This window comes from Dendropsophus ebraccatus, chromosome 4, assembly GCF_027789765.1.
Source record: "Dendropsophus ebraccatus isolate aDenEbr1 chromosome 4, aDenEbr1.pat, whole genome shotgun sequence".
NCBI lineage: Eukaryota > Metazoa > Chordata > Amphibia > Anura > Hylidae > Dendropsophus > Dendropsophus ebraccatus.
The window spans coordinates 16950838-16970422 of NC_091457.1; the positions used below are offsets into that span (position 1 = coordinate 16950838).

The window sequence follows — 19585 nt, forward strand, 5'->3', positions numbered from 1 at the left end:
TGGAGCCTAAAATTTTTCTCTGGCAGACTCTGAAGAGAAGATTCACAGCCGGGGCCCAAGCTAGATGGAGTGAAAGAAAAGGTGAAAGACTCTGATCAGAGAAGACGCCCCCTGTGAGTAAATGGATGTAACTGCACTCTGTTATGGGTCTGTAGTGATAGTGGTCATGGTGGGGCGGTATTATGTAGTGGTATCATTGGTGATATCTTTACAAGGTTATAAGGTAACTACCGTATGTATTGGGGCTCTTAATACATTATACTGTGTGTGGAGCTCCGATTATTATAACGCTGGGTTGGGGGGGGGGGCACTCTTGAGAGCTGTGCACTGGGCCCAACAATGTATTAAAACGGCCCTGTTTATAACATCAAAGGTTTTTTTTATGTTAGTAACACTTTAATGCCCCCTTACATACACTTATTTCATGACAGAGGCCCTGCAGGGCACAGACGACTCCCCTGGTATCTAGGGCAATTTGTTCCTATGTACTGCATTAACCTGTAGTCATGTAGTCCCTGTCCCAGCCCGAGGCTGGGCTTGTAGGCTTGTAGGCTATTTCCTGTGACAACAGACATATCACAAGACCTGTGCAACATCTATGGATATATCTACTACCGTCACTAAAAAACAAACAAAAATAAAACAACTTTTTGACATTTCCTAGAGAGATCAAAAAGTTTAGAGTTTGGGTGAAGTGACAGGAAGAAACACTCAGCTAAACGCTTCCCTCCTCAATGCATAAGACAGGCTCCATAGACTTTCCTTATAAGCCATCTCCTGAACAGGGAGTGAGGTGGAGAGAGAAGCTCCAAATTGAGCTCTTCTCCTGGCTCCTTCTAGTGATTAGTGGGGGTCTCTGCACCCTGACCAAGAACGATCAGCTTTGACTGTCCAGGCATGGTGGGATTTGTAGTTTTGCAACAGCTGGAGGGCCGCAGGTTTGACACCTATGCTATAGGTGAAGTGTGTACACTGTACCTCAATGGGCTTCTATTGAATACAGTTGCCTTTATTTCATGCTAACATAATCTGTCAGTAAATCTCCACCTGGTCCATCTACAGAGGATTACTAGCTGTCAGTAAAACAGTCCAGTCAGTTCTTACTTGCTATCAGACATGTTTTCTGGCTTTACCAGCCTCCAGGCATTGAGCTGCCTAAACTTGCAGTACAACCCATGTAAACTGTATTGAGTAATAAAAATCTTAATCATTTGATAAGCTTGGGTATTATTCATGGCTTGTTCTAGAAGGTAGTCATTTTCTAAGATTACACACAGTATAAGCAAGGATTTCATCACTGCTCCATTAGACATTGACTTGTTAAAGGGGTACTCCAGTGAAAATCGTATTCTTTTAAATCAACTGGTTTCAGAAATTTATTAAGATCTGTAATTTACTTATATTTAAAAATCTTAAGTCTTCCAGTACTTATCAGCTGCTATATGCCCTGTAGGAAGTGGTGTACTCTTTCCAGTCTGACACAGTGCTCTCTGCTGCCACCTCTGTCTATGTCAGGAAATGTCCAGAGCAGGAAAGGTTTCCTATGGAGATTTTCTACTGATCTAGATAGTTCCTGACATGGACAGAAGTGGCAGCAGAGAGCACTGTGAGAGACTGGAAACAATACATTTCCTGCAGGACATACAGTAGCTGATAAGTATGGAAAGACTTGAGATGTTTAAATAGAAGTAAAGTACAAATCTATATAACTTTCTTAAACCTTTGGATTTAAAAGAAAATTTTTTTTGCTGGAGTACCCCTTTAAGTCCTGCACAGTTAACATATAAGTCAATGGGGTAAGGCTGCGGCTGTACATTGTGAAATATAATCATTATTAAATTTTTTCCCTTGTATTGCAGTAAAACCTTACCCAGGGTGCATGAGGCTGGCCCGGCCAACAGTACAAGTCAGTCACAAAGCAATATGGCACCAGTCTACCCGCTGTCTGTGAGTAATAATCTCAATCTTATACATGCAAAAGCAAAGACATAACACAAAGCTCCAGGCCCCCAACACACAATCCCTAACAAAGCCCCTACCTGTTATGTGCTGTTTAAAACACTGGTCTCTTAGCTGATGACTATTTGCAAAGTTATAAAATCATGTTTTCCTTCTAAGCTCAGGAGTCATAGAGGCTGGGCTGAGCTGCAGCATGCACACCTCCTTCCCCCACCACCCTTTCTGTTTGGTTTCTAGCACTGAGCCCTGTAAATTAACCAGGCTGTAGCTTAGTACAACCAAGGACTCTTTAGCTTAGAAGTAAAACATGATTTTATAACTTTGCAAACACTCATCAGCCAAGAGAGAGCTTAATACGCAGAGGCTTTTGGCACGGAGCAGGTCCAAATTTCCCTCTATACCTCTATATGCCTAAGAGAGTTGTTCTAAGCCCCCATACACATGCACACTCGGCTCAACCAAGCGTGCATGTGCTTTGAATGGTAAGAATGGAGTCTTTGGAAGGATGAGACAGTTGAAATCCAACATGTCGGATCCCTCTCTTCTTTGACATCTACTATCAAGGAGAACATCAGGAGGAATTAGATCAGGGATGGGGAACCTTCGGCCCTCCAGCTGTTGCAAAACTACAATCGGCTGTCCAGGCATGATGGGAGTTGTAGTTTTGCAACAGCTGGAGGGCCGAAGGTTCCCCATCCCTGCATTAGATGGTCGACTAGTCCCATACCGTTAGTACCCATAGAATATACAGTGTATATTGTACATGTACAGTATACAGAATAGAGGATAGGAGTATTCTACATTGTAAGACATTGAACAAGACATTATTTCCCGTTAATTAATATGTAGATTAATCATGGAAAAATTCCAAACATATCTTTCCCATAAGCTTCGAGGCTCTTATGGATACATAGCGGCTTCAGTCTGTTCTCCTGATTTGTAGACTAATCAGAGGAATGGGCTAAGCTTATCACTGTCTGAGATAGTGTCAAGAAGGTGAAAAAGATTACTCATCCAAAGTGACTGAGCTAATACTACAAAAGTGGAACATGTCTGGCCCATCCCAGCAGTGCTCTCTGCTGCCACCTCTGTCCATGTCAGGAACTGTCCAGAGCAGAAGAGGTTTTCTATGGGGATTTGCTGCTGCTCTGGACAGTTCCTGACATGGACAGAGGTGGCAGCAGAGAGCACTGTGTCAGACTGGAAAGAATACACCACTTCCTGCAGGACATCCAGCAGCCGGAAGACTTCAGATTTTTAAATAAAAGTAAATCACAAATCTGTATAACTTTCAAACACCCCTTGATTTAAAAAATAAAATAAATAAATAAATAAATAAATGTTTTTATATATATATATATATATATATATATATATCCGGAGTGCACCTATAAGTATACCCAGTGCTTTATAACCTCATGCATGTACAGGTCTGGCAGGCTCGGGCCACCAATGTCTACTTTGAGCCAACTCGAGTTTTAAAGACTTCCTTCCATTCTTCCACGGGAAAACACATGGCGTCAAACAGGAAGCTGAGGAGCGGTCCAATGGTTCTTGTGAATGTCCGGACCTCTCTGAATTCTGAAAAGGTTTGTTATTATAGGTTATAGTATTATACGGTAGATATTATACCGCAGGAAATCTATCACTTAGTTATTATTTGTCTTCAAAGTTTCCCATCAGGCTTCCGGAATTACCAAGGAACTCCACCCAGAGGAATCCTCGACCGCTGGGTTCACTAACTTACATCCTGGGAAGAACGTATTATTCTACAGAGAATCCGCACCTCTTAGCGTATGGACATACAAACAGACTGAGAGAGTCAGTGCCAAGTACTGGGCACCAAGCTCCCTCCACACTGCCAGATCTACATCCCCAGAGCACCTACAGTACTGTCACAGCCAGAAGCAGTAAAACCTAATAAAATGACCAATAATTCCTGCTTAAAGGGAAACTCCATCAAATATAAAGTGTCAGTGGCTATCCTACCGCATTTTAGGGACTTCCAATGCCAACCTTGACCCCATGAATACTTTCTTGATCTCTTGTTTATGGAACAAAATGGCTTCTGGGTGACTCTGTACCGTAGTCTAAGGAAAGGAAAAATAAAATTATACTTTTTTTTTGCTTTCTATGGAGATTTGCTGCTGCTCTGGACAGTTCCTGACATGGACAGAGGTGGCAGCAGAGAGCACTGTGTCAGACTGGAACAAACACGTCACTTCCTGCAGGACATACAGCAGCTGATAAGTACTGGAAGACATGAGATTTTTTAAGAAAAATAAATTACAAATCTGTATAACATCAGAAAAAAAAATTTATAAACTGGTAAACTTAGGGGGTGTAAATTCTCTACCTAGAGCTCTTGATGATATTCAAAAGTGTTGTAAAAAGAATGATCACATAATTTCATTTAAAGGGAATTTAGCAAATTGGTTAGTATAGGCAAATTGGTGCCACAAGGCTGAGATGAATTGAGGTTCAGGGCAATATCTCAAGAACCAACCCACTCATTTATGCACAAAGCTATTTACCATATACAGTACATGTATAGAAGAGGGGAACCTGAGCTATAGAGACTGCAGTGCTGGACAATGTGGGGTGTCAGTGTGGTGAATATGTATATAAACATATATATATATATATATATATATGTTGGTCGTGACCCCAGTGCTAGTCCAGCACACAAGTGTGATGGTGGCACCCGCTTTGTGTTGTGGCTGGCTGTAGTCCCCAATGGTCGGTGACCTGCCGGGTTGGTATGGGTCATTTGGGCTCTTGTCACGGTAGTTCTGAGTGGCAACTGACCCACCCAGACTATGAGTACCGCCACCCACAGAAAGGGAAAAAATAACCCAGGGTGTGCGGCTTCTGTGTGTATGGGTGCTGGTGCAGGTAAAGTATGACTGAGTCCCAGTGATGTAAAAATAGAACAGCTTTACTGTACAGTCTTTCAGTAGTACAATACACTTTGGCAGAATAGATAAATCTTCACATAGACTTTAGTGCTTAAGGAGGTGCTTGAAGAAGTAGAGGAGAAGAGAGGTAGTTGTAGCGGTGCTTGAAAAGTTAAGAATAGAGGAGAAGAGGCGGGCTGACCCACCCCCAGTGAGAAGAAACCCCAGCCCTCCATGACGTGACTTCATTAGAATCAATGGAACCCTATCATAGAGGGGCTAGGGTTTCCTCCAACTAAGGGTGGGTCGGCACGCCTCCAGTGCTTCAGCCTGGGCCTGGTGGTACAGTAACTTTAAGTGAGAACTTTGCAACAGGTGCCCAAGGCACTTAATAGTGGGACACCACATAAGGATTGCAGTGCTGGAGACTGTGGGGTGTCAGGGCTGCAGAGCTGTAGAGTGTGGGGTATCAGGACTGCAGTTCTAGGGGGGGGGGATGTCAGGACTGCAGTGCTGTAGAGTGTCTGGTATCAGGACTGCAGCTCTAGGGGGGGAGGCGGGATGTCAGGACTGCAAGGCTGGAGACTGTGGGGTGTCAGGACTGCAGTGCTGGAGAGTGTGGGGTGTCGGGACTGCAGTGCTGGAGAGTGTGGGGTGTCAGGGCTGCAGTGCTGAAAACTGTGGGGTGTCAGGGCTGTAGTGCTGGAGACTGTAGTGTGTCAGGATTGCAATGCTGGAGACTGGGATGTCAGGACTGCAGTGCTGGAGACTGTGGGGTGTTAGAACAGCAGAGCTGAAGACTGTGGGGTGTCAGGACTGCAGTGCTGGAGAGTGTGGAATGTCAGGTCTGCAGTAGTGGAGACTGTGGGGTGTCAGCACTGCAGTGCTGAAGACTTTGGGGTGTTAGAACAGCAGAGCTGGAGAGTGTGGAATGTCAGGGCTGCAATGCTGGAGACTGTGGGGTGTCAGGATTGCAGTGCTGGAGAGTGCGGGTTGTCAGGACTGCAATGCTGGAGAGTGTGGGGTGTCAGGTCTGCAATGCTGGAGACTGTGGGGTGTCAGGATTGCAGTGCTGGAGAGTGCGGGTTGTCAGGGCTGCAATGCTGGAGAGTGTGGGTTGTCAGGGCTGCAGAGTTCTTACACCCCTTAGTCTCCAGTGATGCATGATATTTCGGAGTTCAGGACCTTCATGTGACCCCCCCCCCCCTTCCTTCATGTGACCCCCCCCCCCCCTTTCCTGACAGATGTAATTTTTATAAATGCCTTTCAAGCCCTTTCTTTGAGATTAGTCAGGTAATAATAAAGTATCTCTAATCTCCTTGAGATAAAAAACATACTTACTCAAGGTCCGTTGCTTTTTCGGTCCTGGGATCACAGAGGTAGATGAAGGGATTACTGCCAGGTAATGGAATGAAGCAGCCAATGTGCACATTACACAGGATTTTCTCAGTTTGATTCACTCGATATAATTGTAATGTACAGGGGAGCCGATGAGTTTTTCTGCAGATGAGAAACCCGTCGGAGATCATGGCTGTCAGGAACGGTTGATGAACTCGGAAAATGACATATAGGAAATTCAAATAATGGGACAAAACCAAAGCGCCGCCAGGGAGGAAATTGATATAGCCGACTTGCAAGAAATGTATAAGAAGTTTGTGACGGAGTGTCCTAGTGGGACTCTGTATTTGCACGAGTTCAAAAGATTTTTTGGAGTTACGGAGAACAACGAAGCGTCACAGTTCGTGGATCGTATGTTCACGTCCTTTGATAGAAATGGGGTAAGTGAACGGTTATTTTCACCTAGGGGGCAGGGTCATAGATGGGGAGGATGGTTGGCGCCAGGGCGGCCCCCAATAACTATGCTTGGGTCGGAGTAGTTACATATAAAGCTAGGTTGGCAAACTGGATCTTTGCTCCTGATGATGGATAGCTTTGTGGGTATTGATTAAGCCTCCATGTATTTTTATATCTTTGCCTTAGTTACAAGTCAAAATTATAACTGGTGGACGTCTATTTGCTGAGACCCCTGACCACTAGAAAGATGGAAGAAAAATGATCAGCTGATCACCTTCTCCCATTGTTTTTGGTCAGGTTTCCTTGCAACTTATATCTGTGAATTTACTGGGACTACTGCACCAACCCTGATGGGGTCCATTTAGTTAATAAAGTAATTTAAGAAATACTTAAAGGGAACCCATCGCCAGGAGAATGCTGTCTAATCTATCGTCATCATGTTATAGAGCGGGTAGAGCTGAGCAGATTGATGTATACCTTTGTGGGAAAAGATTCATTATAACTGATTGAAATTTCAATTTTTTTTTTCCATTTTTAGGAGTCCAGTGGGTGGTCCTACCAGAGTGACACCGCCCACTGAACTTTTTAACCCAGAATGAGCAGGAATTGCCATCAATAAATTACATGTTATATTGAATCTTTTCCCACAAAGATATATATCAATCTACTCAGCGTTTCTGAATCTATAACATGATGCTGATAGATTAGATGGTGACAGGTTGCCTTTAACCCCTTCACGTCAGCAATATTTAGATATACGTTCCTACTGCACAAACCAAGTGCAGTAGAAACGTATCTGCACGTTCCTTACACTGAAGGGGTTCAATGTGTGTGGGACCGCTGCAGTGAGAGAGGTCCCGCACACATCAGTGTGTCCTGGGCCGGAGGTAATGCATCTCACTAACCCCTTAAACGCTGCAATCTATAGCGATTGTGGCATTTAAGGTACTCTGTGACAGAACAAGCATCTGTCACTGAGTGATCGGGACCCCCGCAGCCATGCATGTACCGACGGGCGGGGGTAAGCCTCTTACCTCCGTCCTGTCGGATCGGCCATCCATGCATAGAGTCTGCTCTCAGGCAGGCTCTATGCATAGGTCACCGATAACATTGATCTATGCTATGCTATGGCACGGCATAGATCAGTACATGCAATCTTATGATTGCATGTTTTACTGTGAAAAAACGTGTAAAAAAAGTGTACTAAAAAGTATTTTAAAAAACCTTATAACCCCGCCCCCAATAATATTTTAATATACCCCCTTTCCCATTATAAAAACAAAAAAGTTTTAAAAAATAGAATAAACATATTATATATCGTAGCGTGCGGAATTGTCCGATCTATTAAGATTATTGTTCTTGCACCGTGAACTGTGTAAACAAAAAAAAAAAAAAAATCAGGATTGCTGATTTTTTAAAATTAAATAGCACAAAAAATTAATAAAAATCAATCAAAATTTTTCTGTTACACCAATATGATATTACTAAAAACTAGAGATCATGGCGCAAAAAATGACACCGCAATCAGCCCTGTAGGTGGAAAAATAAAAAGCGCTATGGAGGAACATTGCATTAATTTGACCCGGACTTTTGTGCATCAAAGGGCTCGGTCTTGAAGGGGTTAAATACTTCCGATGTTAATTGATTAGATGCTTATTTAGTAGTGACAAATTCTGTTATTGGGAAACTATAAGGCCGAGTTCACACTAAGTAAAAAAAACACGACCGTAATTCATAAAACCGGCCGCAATTGTGCAAAAAACGGCTGTTATTTCTCAAATAACGGCCGTTGTTTGTGCAATTACAGCCGGTTTTATGAGTTACGGCCGTGTATTTTACATAGTGTGAACCCGGCCTAAGCCGCACTACACTGTACACACTGTAATATATACTGCTAGGGATGGACTACTTTATAACCTCTCGATTAACAGGACAACACAATAGACTTTCTGGAATATGTAGCTGCTCTAAATCTCGCTCTTCGAGGAAAACTGGAGCATAAATTGAAGTGGTCTTTTAAGATCTACGACAAGGACGGCAATGGCGGCGTGGATAAGCGGGAGCTGAGGGAGATTATACAGGTAAGGCTAAAAATATCAACCTCAGATTCGGCTGATATAGTGCATTATTATTATTATTATTATTATTATTATTATTATTATTATTATTATTATCTGTCCAGTAACAATAGCTGAGAATAATTAAAGGGGATTTTTTTGTGATATGGATTATCCATGGTCATGCCATATAAGCCTGCTGACCCCCCACTAATCTCCAAAAACAGTGGTACCCACTGTAGCGAAACATATGGACAGCTTAATTTATTTTTGTCAAATCAACTGGTTTCAGAAAGTTACACAGATTTGTAATTTACTTCTATTTAAAAATCTCCAGCCTCCCAGTACTTATCAGCTGCTGTATGTCCTGAAGGAAGTGGTGTATTCTTTCCAGTCTGACACAGCGCTCTCTGCTGCCACCTCTGTCCATGTCAGGAACTGTCCAGAGCAGCAGCAAATCCGCATAGAAAACCTATCCAGCTCTGGACAGTTCCTGACATGGACAGAGGGGGCAGCAGAGAGCACTGTGTCAGACTGGAAAGAATACACTACTTCCTGCAGCTGATAAGTACTAGAGGACTTGAGAGTTCCCCTTTAAGTTATGCATACCAATGTAGAAGACCTACTTGTGTAATGTATTTGTAGTCTGTTTATAGTATTAAGAAGGACTGGAAAAGGGAAACAGACGGACAACTGCTGAGCCCGGAGGAAGTGTGCGACAGGATCTTCCAGCTGGTGGATGAGAATGGAGATGGTTAGTATACTACTGCGGCACTATACATCACTGTCTGGGAGGCCTAGACGCCATACACCTGTAATTGCTTACAACCAAAGGTTACCTTACTGACTTAGGGCCCTATTCCACGGGACGATTATCGATCAGATTATCGTTAAGTCATTCGAATCTAAGCGATAATCGTTCGGTTGAATAGCAGTTAACGATTAACGACCGATGGTCGTTTAATAAGACCTGGACCTATTTTTATCGTTGCTCGTTCGCAAATCGTTCACATTGAATAAGACGTAGTTTGGTCGTTTGCAGGAGTGACGAACGCAATAGCAACGGCAACACGACCGTAAGAACCATAAGTAACGATTATCGTTCCATGTAAATGGGTGAATGATTTCAGGTCTTTTGCAATAGCGGTCGTTTGAGATCGTTTAGCGTTAACGATTATGTGAACGATTATCCCCCTTAGGGTCCATTTACACAGAAAGATTATCTGACAGATTATCTACCAAAGATTTGAAGCCAAAGCCAGGAATGGATTTGAAAAGAGGAGAAATCTCAGGATTTCCTTTACGACCTGATCTCTGTCTTTGGCTTCTGGCTTCAAATCTTTGGCAGATAATCTGTCAGGTAATCTTTCTGTGTAAATGGACCCTTACTGCAGGACCACAGATCCATAATTAATAAGTAACTAAATGAATTAATCTAATGCTAAGTTTACACAAGGCGATTATTGGCCCGTCTTACGATTAACGATTTCGAAGTAACGATTTTTTTTTTAATAACGATCAGCATTTAGACGGTACGATATATCGTACGGAAAAATCGTTTTGCTATCGTGTGCCAGCAGCCCGGGCCGCCCGCAACCCGCCCCCCCGCTCAACCGCAGCCCCCTGCGCCGCCCCGATCGCCACCCCCGCCGCTCCAATTGCCACCCCCGGCCGCCGCTCCGATCGCCACCCCCGGCCGCCGCTCCGATCGCCCCCCTCGCCGCCGCCGGGAGCCGTTTGAAATTCCCGGCTCCCCTCTTCAGCCAATCAGTGCTGCCTTGCACTGATTGGCTGGAGAGGGGAGCCGGGAATTTCAAACGGCTCCTCTTCAGCCACTCAGTGCTGAAGAGGAGCACTGATTGGCTGAAGAGGAGCCGTTTGAAATTCTCCGCTCATCTCTTCAGCCAATCAATGCGCTGAAGATGGAAGCCGGGGATGTCGGAAGACCTGCTGCGCGGAGCAGGTAACGTATGCTCTTGGCCGCGGCGGTGGGGGCGATCGGAGCGGCAGCGGGGGGGGGGGGGCGATCAGAGCGGCGGGGGGGCGATCAGAGCGGTGGCCGGGGGGCGATCAGAGCCGTGGCCGGGGGGCGATCGGAGCGGCAGGGGTGGCGATCGGGGCGACGCAGGGGGCTGCGGTTGAGCGGGGGGGCGGGCTGGGCTGCGGGCGCGATCGCAAAACGATCGCAAAACGATTTTTCCATACGATATATCGTACCGTCTAAACGCTGATCGTTATAAAAAAAAAATCATTACTTCGAAATCGTTAATTGTATGATCGGGCCAATAATCGCCTCGTGTAAACTTAGCATAAGGGAACCTGAGAACGTCCGCAGTCGTTGCAGCTGATAAAATGGGTAATATCATTCCTGGACTAAAGTTCACATTGATCTGCTATTGTCCTGAAAGGGGAACTTTGGCAATAAAAAAATAAACCTGCAAATCAACTTTTGTCAGGAAGGTGTATAGACTTGTAATTTAAAAATTGTAAGATTTAAAAATCTCCAGTCTTCCAGTACTTATCAGCTGCTGTATGCCCTGCAGGAAAAGGTGTGTTCTTTCCAGTCTGACACAGTGCTCTCTGCTGCCACCTCTGTCCATGTCAGGAACTGTCCAGAGCATGAGAGGTTTTCTATGGGGATTTTCTGCTGCTCTGGACAGTTCCTGACATGGACAGAGGTGTTAGCAGAGAGCACTGTGTCAGACTGGAAATAAAACATCACTTCCTGCAGTACATACACCAGCTGATAAGTACTAGAAGATTGGAGATTTTTTTTACAGAAGTAAATTACAAATCTATATAACTTTCTGACACCAGCTGATTTACAAGAAAAACATTTAGCCAGAGTACCCCTTTAAGTTGGACCTTACTAAATGTGTAAAGTACTGTACAAGCCAAAAGGTTCATACAGATTTTTCAGATGTAGAAGGGCTGAGTTCCCCTTTAAATTGGTATTCAAATCTCAGCTAATATCAGTATACTTGCAGAACTTGTAAAGCTAAATAGTTTTGAAAATTCATTCATAGCAAACTTGTAATGACAGTGATATTTTTACTATAGAAAAAAGAAAATAAGAAAAAAAAGTTGGATTTTAAGAAAGGAATTCAATCAGGCACTAAAATGTTAAAGGGTATTTATGAGATCAGAAACAGCTCCACTCTTGTCTGTAGGCCAAGTCTGGTATTGCAGCCTTTGATCATTCACTTAAATGGGGCTTAGTTGCAACAGCAGACACAACCTAAGAGTGGCGCTGTTTCTGACAGCACCAACAGATACAAATGAATGTCTATGGTGAACAGCCATGGATATCAGGTGCCCAAATATAGGGGGCAGGAATACTACCAATGCATTCTATATAATAATTTCCACTTACCTCTGTTCTCTTCCAGGTCAGCTTACCCTACATGAGTTTTTAGAAGGAGCCAAAAAAGACAGATGGGTATCCAAGATGTTACAGCTGGACACTACCCCCTGTACCTGGGTTATGGAGCAGAGACGGAAGAGCGCCTTATTCTAGACAGACCAACCTATGTGCAATATTTCACTATTGTTCCTATATATGTTCCCCAGTACTGTTTTATAGATATATCCCTACACATTGCACTGCGCTCTCTCTCTCTCAGTAGGGTCTTGTTCACATTGACCGTATACATTTCAATGCATGACAAACAGGATATACAAGTGCTCGGACTCAGATCTAGGTTCGGTTATCTTTAAATGCAGGTCTGGGTATTAAAGGGATATTCCAATGAATAAAAATAAATTAGTGGCGACACAGCTCTTCTGCTGCCACCAATGGCTGTGTAGAGAACTGCAGGGCTGCTGAAGCCCTGGTCCTGGCACAGTTACATATACCTTGTGCTGCTGCATGTCCCCAATAAAAAAGACATTAGATTTGGGAAAAGCAGCCTGTGTCATTAATTCTGCTGCTGCAGCACAGTGTAGAAGTATGAGTGGGCACAACTGTCAATTACCGCTCGCTCTGCTACAGGCTGCAACACTAGTGACACAGACAGCTTCCCCAAGTGCAATGCCTTTTCTAATGCTAACATATATTATACAAACATCAGGGGAGGATCAGTATTATTGTAACTGATCTGGGACCAGGGCTTCTGCAACCCTGCAGTTCCCAACACAGACATTGGTGGCAGCAGAGAAGTAGTGTTGCCTCTCACTGCTGCCACTCAATGTAAAACGAAACGTGTGAATAAGGCCTACGGTAGCACGAATGTTATCCTCAGCTACATTGAGTAACCTGGACACATTTCCAGATTCCATGCACTTGTTTCTCCTTATTCCCTGTGGATTGGGATAGGCTAGACATTCCCATAACAAATAAAGTATTTGCTTGTGATTATAATGTGATTGAACTCATGTGACTAACATACCCCAGTGTTTTATGTCTTCTGTCTTCTGAAATCCATCTGCAAAATATCACAGGTTCTCATGCAAAGCCCATCACTGGAGGTCGCATAACAGAAAAATGCTGAGAAAGGGTCTTATTACATGGCTGATATGCTATGTGACAGCTGATCTGCGTGACGGTGGTCCCTTGCTGATTTCCCCCCATATATAGAAAATAATAAAGTTATACTTACCTCTCCATGCTCCCCTTGCCTTTTCCCCAGTGACTGCAGCTGCCACTGACATTGCCAAAACCATCTGCAGTGACAGGCTGCTCAGCCAATCACTGAGACGGGACAGTGCCGCAGCCAGTGATTGGCTGAGCCACCTGCCACTTCAGATATGGGTGTACAAACTTCAATGGTGGTTCTGGTCAGCAGGAAACAGGCAGGAGGACACTAGAGAGCCTAGAGAGGTAAGTATAACTTTATTATTTTCTATATACTTTCATCAGCCGCTGACTGCTCACCTCCTTTTAAACGCAGCAATGACAGGCCAGCAGCCTATCTTATTTAAACCTGCAAAAAGACAGTGATCAGCTGATGACTTGCAATACGCTACCTCACAGTGCAGAAGATAACTCTGAATGGTGAAACTCAATATATGGTGAATACAAGAAATGTATCAATACAAGAGGTAATTTTAGGGACTGTGGAGGCACTGGCATACTCTACTATATCCAGTCTGTTCCTCATTCTTGATATCTCCAGGATTATTGTCCGTGATACTGATACTGTTGACACTATACAGACCTATTCAAATCTATGGGCCCATGCATTTGATCATTGATTCAACATCCCTTGCATATGCCCTGACCGCTCCTAGACTTTTATTGTGGGTGGCCTATGGATGACACTTCATAGGTTGCCCGTATATTTTGCTGACTGTAATTTTGCGGTCCACAAACGGACATAGATGTGTGCAGGAGGCCGTACATCTGAATTTTTTACCAGCCTCATACCAGATCTTTGTTGTTGTGTCCGTGACTGGCTCCTCTGGAGGTCTCATGTGTGTTACTCTTGGCTTTTCTCCTGCAATGGGGACATACCTGTTTCCACTTCTCAAATAGACACTCTGAAAATAAGGAGGCAAAGATTAGTGATAGAATAGCGCCATCTAGTGTTTTAAAAGAAAACAATTCTAGGAAAAGTTCAATGTGGTACAGGATGTAAAAAAATATGGCAGATAACATTAGGAAAACCCAACAAGAAAAAGACATGCAAGACCAACACAGAAAGAGATCACAAGGGAAGGGAGGGAAGAAATGCAGAAAGGATCATCAAGTAAAGCAGAGAAATTCTTCCCCCTGTGACATGAATTGGCTGAATGTTTCCAGGGGGTTTTGCTTTCTTCTGGATCAATAACTTTAGGGACAGGGACTAGAAATGAATGAACTTGCGGAAAATTATGGTGTGTTCACACAGACAGATTTATCTGACAGATTATTGAAGCCAAAGCCAGGAACAAACTATATACAGAGAACGGCCTATACAGACAGATTTCTCCTCTTCTCAACTCCATTCCTGGCTTTGGCTTCAAAAATCTGTCAGATAAATCTCTCTGTGTAAACGCACCAAAAGTGTTTGCATGAACCCAAACAATCTGCATTTGAATCCCGCTGCCTGTAGAAGGTGAATGGGTCTGCTTCTACTGCACAGAGCGGGCTGGTACACTTGAAGAAACTGGCGCAGATCGCAGTTACCGGACAGCGTTTTGAAAAATAGACCGCACCACCGGGATCTCAGCACCAGTGCCGACCAGTTAGTGAAAAAAATAAAATTCACTAAGCAAACTGGTCCATTTGCTTTAAGGATAGGGATCTGATAGGATTCGTGTAATAGCAGTATACTTCTAGTAATAATATAGTAATATAGGAAAGAAATGAAGAATTCTTAAAAATAAATTATTTATTATAACTTGGGTCATCTTTTTTTTCTTGTCAAGAATAACAATAAAAAAAATCCTATAGTCCACTGTCAGGGAGATCGAGCAACACCAGACCATCATGACCGTTCCCGTTAATGATCGGGCAGAGCATGTACACAGCCTTCTGCCCGATCACCGAGAGAACTGTGCCGCCATTCATAGTCACACAGGGGTTTTTCTCAGTTAAAGGGGGTATTGTAAGAAAATCAACTTTTTTTTAGGAGATCATGGGGGTCCGACCTCTAAACCCCCCGCCAATCTCCATATCGGGGCCGTAGCTTCTGTATTATGAATAGAACACAGGTGCGGCAGGTGACCCACAGCTCTATTCATTCCAATGGAGCGACAGAAAGAGTCGAGTACGCTGGAAGATTGCTTACTCGACTCTTTCTGACGGCTCCATAGGAATGAATAGAGCCGCGGGTCACCTGCCGTACCCGCCACTCTATCCATAATACAGAAGCCGGGGCCCGATGCGACATCGGAGATTGGATCCCCGAGATGCCCTACTTTTCTATTATCTTGTGAATAGGGGAAAAGTTGATTTTGTTGGAATATCTTGGATTTATCAGGCCGTCCTATAGTAAGAATGGGCCTTGTTGCCTATAGCGACCAATCACAGCTCAGCTATCAAATACTCATGAGCTCTGGTAAAATGAAAGCAGAGCTGCGATTGGTTGCTATGACATCGTGACCAATCAGCTCAGCTTTTATTATAACAGAGAAGTTAAAGGGGTTATCCAGCGCTACAAAAACATGGCCACATTCCCCTCTTGTCTCCAGATTGGGTGGGGTTTCAAACTCAGTTCCATGAAGTAAATAGAGCTTAAAGGGGTTATCCAGCGCTACAAAAACATGGCCACTTTCCCCCCTACTGTTATCTCCAGTTCAGGTGCAGTTTGCAATTAAGCTCCATTTACTTCAATGGAACTGAGTTTCAAAACCCCACCCAAACTGGAGACAACAGTAGGGGAAAAGTGGCCATGTTTTCGTAGCGCTGGATAACCCCTTTAAGCTCCATTTACTTCATGGAACTGAGTTTGAAACCCCACCCAATCTGGAGACAAGAGCGAGGGGAAAGTGGCCATGTTTTTGTAGCGCTGGATAACCCCTTTAATTGCAAACTAAACCTGAATTGGAGACAGCAGTAGGGGGGAAAGTGGCCATGTTTTCGTAGCTCTGGATAACCCCTTTAAGAAATGATTATATAGTGGGCAAGCACTGCTATGGTAACACGATTTCTCTGCCATACCACAGTCTAAGGTTCTGAACACTTTTTATTCTATTCTAGGACTATCAGGAAACATATTGTTTATGTGAACGTCCATCACCATAACAACTAGACAACCAGTGTAATTGTTCTTCGCCATTTTGGATTCTGGCAGCCAGCACATGGTATGGCAGCAGCAGGAGTGGGCGGGCACATGCGTGTGACGTCACCGCTCAGCTGTGCTGGAGCTTATCCTATTCCAAGATGGCCGCCGGAGCCTAGCTGCAGCCTGGAGAGAACAAGAGCGTGTACGGGGGGAAGAGAGCCGGGGCTGACGTGACATGACCTTACCGTGAGGAGCCCGGGGCCGAGGTGAGGGGGCGGGGCTAGGCCTGGAGACGGCGGTAACGTGCAGCTCGTATCCAGGTGCTGGAGGCCTAATGGGGGGTGTGATGTGCTCTGCTCCCCTCCCCCTCACAGCTCTGGCAGCACGTCACCCACCAGTACAGGACACTTGTCAGACTACAAGTCCCAGCATTCCCTGACAGCAAAGTCATTCTGAGGCAGGCTGGGACTTGTAGTTCTTTATGACTTTTTACATGTCACCCATTATAAGTGCTCCCCACTCAGCATTATAACTTTTTAAAGAGATTTTTATTAGTCGCCTCTCAGAATCGCACAATATGAATAAGAGCGGACAGCCCTATCTGTACTGCAGAGATATACTCCAATAGCCCTGCCAGATGGAGAGCTGTGCTGTCATGTGATCAGGTCATGTGACCACCCTGAGGGTCCAAGGGTAGCGGATGACAGGGTCATGTGATCTACTGACCACATTGATGGCTTTAGAGCAGCCAGGGAACTTGTCATGTGATATAGCCATGTGACAGCACAACGTAAATGGTCATGTGACCATATTGATGACTCTACAACAGTGGGTGAACTGGTCATGTGACCACATTGATGACTCTAGAACAGTGGGTGAACTGGTCATGTGAACACATTGATGACTCTAGAACAGTGGGTGAACTGGTCATGTGAACACATTGATGACTCTAGAACAGTGGGTGAACTGGTCATGTGAACACATTGATGACTCTAGAACAGTGGGTGAACTGGTCATGTGAACACATTGATGACTCTAGAACAGTGGGTGAACTGGTCATGTGAACACATTGATGACTCTAGAACAGTGGGTGAACTGGTCATGTGACCACATTGATGACTCTAGAACAGTGGGTGAACTGGTCATCTGACCACATTGATGACTCTAGAACAGTGGGTGAACTGGTCATGTGACCACATTGATGACTCTAGAAAAGGGATGGGGAACCTTCGGCCCTCCAGCTGTTGCAAAACTACAATTCCCATTATGCCTGAGCAGCTAAAGCTTTGGCTGTCCAGGCATGATGAGAATTGTAGTTCTGCAACAGCTGGAGGGCCAAAGGTTCCCATCTCTGCTCTAGAACAGTAGGCGAACTGACCACCATGTGACCACATTGATTACTCTAGAACAGTGGGTGAACTGGTTATGTGACCTCATCGATGGCTGCAGAACATAGGCGAACTGGTCATGTGACCACATTGATAACTGTACAACGGTGGGTAAAACTGGTCATGCGACCACATTGTTGACTCTAGAACAGTGGGAGATTTGGTCATGTGATCACATTGCTGACTCGCAAACAGTGGGGGAACTGGTCATGTGACAGCACTAATGGCTACAGGAGCCGTTTGGGACAAGGTCATGTGACCATATTGATGTCTCTAGAACAGTGAGAGAGACCGGTCATGTGAGCTAGTCATAGGACCTCATTGATGGCTTCAGAGCAGCGGGTGAAAGTCACGTGACCTCGTAGATGGCCATACAACGAGTAAAATAGTCGTATGGCCGTACAACAATGAGTAAAATAGTCGTATGGCCGTACTGGTGGGTGAATCCATCATGCGATCTAGTCGTGATTGCTCTGTTAAGGTGAACTGGTCATGTGACGTCTGCCTGTCACATTGCATTGGATGCCTCATTACCCCCGTATAGAGAAATTCGGCATTATATTGCCATGCTTGATTCTGGACTCTCAGTATATATGTATACACGGAGGACCGTTATCTGCCGTAAAAAGCGCTTATCAATTTAGCACAAGCTATTTGTAGATTCACCGCCCGCTCGCTCGCCCTCCCTTTGTTGCTGGCTCCATCCGGCTGGTAGGGCAGCTGTAGAATAATCTGCATCCCACACGGCTCCATTCAGCTGTCACTGTGGGGGGTGGGGGGACCCTCAATTAGACTTACATGAGGCCAGGATGGAGGAGAATGCTCCACCAGCTCGCTCGTTGGTCCCTTTAAATTATATTTTACAATGAATTGTTATGACGGAGGAGTATCTGACACATCTACGGTAAAATAACTAGATATCAGGTGTGAACTGTGGTCCCACCAGTATCGGAAAAACATGGCCAATGTCTTAAAACAGCGCCACACCTGTCTACAGATGGTATTGCAGCTTGTTTATGGAGATAAGCTGCAATACCATGCATGGACAGGTGTGGCGCCGCTGCAAAACAACAACTCCCAGCATGCCCAGACAGCCTTCGGCTGTCTGGGCATGCTGGGAGTTGTAGTTTTGCAACAGTGGGAGGCTTCAAAAGTATCAAACATGAAGTGACTGCATCCCTTTAAATATGAGGCCTATGAACTGACTGTATATTACAGATAGCAGCATCCCGGAAATCCTGCAGATAAGTGATACAACTGGTCTAGTAACTTTCTTAAAGGGACTTTATCCATGCATTCCATTCCTTGAAAGAAGGTGTACTCTGATCTTCCCCTGTAATGACCATGAAGGGATCTATCTGTATGACGGGGAGCGCGGTGTCGGTCTCTTTCTTGTCACAACTTGTGTATGTCTGGGAGCTGAGGTCATGGAATGGCATTTCTTCTCATCCGTGGATAGGAGGGGCTCTGCTGGGACTACTATGGTAGGAGGGGCTCTTCTGGGACTACTATGGTAGGAGGGGCTCTGCTGCGATTACTATGATAGGAGGGGCTCTGCTGTGACTACTATGATAGGAAGGGCTCTGCTGTGACTACTATGATAGGAGGGGCTCTGCTGCGACTACTATGATAGGAGGGGCTCTGCTGCGATTACTATGATAGGAGGGGCTCTGCTGTGACTACTATGATAGGAGGGGCTCTGCTGTGACTACGATGATAGGAGGGGCTCTGCTGTGACTACTATGATAGGAGGGGCTCTGCTGTGACTACCATGATAGGAGGGGCTCTGCTGTGACTACTATGATAGGAGGGGCTCTGCTGTGATTACTATGATAGGAGGGGCT

The 19585-nt window shown here is 44.7% G+C and overlaps 3 protein-coding genes and 1 long non-coding RNA gene across 5 annotated transcripts in view; 3 read left to right on the top strand and 1 right to left on the bottom strand.

The window, feature by feature from the left end:
- Nucleotides 1-19585, bottom strand: part of NAT10 (N-acetyltransferase 10) — a 364178-nt gene that overhangs the window by 177487 nt on the left and 167106 nt on the right. The gene's annotated exons all lie outside the window — the stretch shown is intronic.
- On the top strand, nucleotides 1888-3714 carry LOC138789467 (uncharacterized). Its single transcript, XR_011362723.1, has 3 exons — nucleotides 1888-1947; nucleotides 3390-3548; nucleotides 3632-3714. It is a non-coding gene; the product is annotated as an uncharacterized lncRNA (long non-coding RNA).
- On the top strand, nucleotides 6440-12224 carry LOC138789468 (guanylyl cyclase-activating protein 2-like). The gene is made up of 4 exons (XM_069968131.1): nucleotides 6440-6634; nucleotides 8582-8731; nucleotides 9353-9461; nucleotides 12097-12224. The coding sequence occupies exons 1-4, from the start codon at nucleotides 6440-6442 to the stop codon at nucleotides 12222-12224; spliced, it is 582 nt and encodes a 193-aa protein (XP_069824232.1).
- The window catches only part of LOC138787892 (golgin subfamily B member 1-like), a 58589-nt gene continuing 55503 nt past the window's right edge, over nucleotides 16500-19585 (top strand). For both annotated transcript variants that reach the window (XM_069965175.1, XM_069965176.1), the window contains exon 1: nucleotides 16500-16619. The gene's annotated coding sequence lies outside the window, so the exon portion shown is untranslated. The remainder of the gene's footprint in view (nucleotides 16620-19585) is intronic.

Coding starts and splice junctions, on each gene's coding strand:
- LOC138789468 (XM_069968131.1), top strand. CDS start 6,440: ATGGGACAAAACCAAAGCGCCGCCAGGGAGGAAATTGATATAGCCGAC. Junction 6,635..8,581: donor CGTCCTTTGATAGAAATGGG/GTAAGTGAACGG, acceptor CTCGATTAACAG/GACAACACAATAGACTTTCT. Junction 8,732..9,352: donor AGCTGAGGGAGATTATACAG/GTAAGGCTAAAA, acceptor ATGTATTTGTAG/TCTGTTTATAGTATTAAGAA.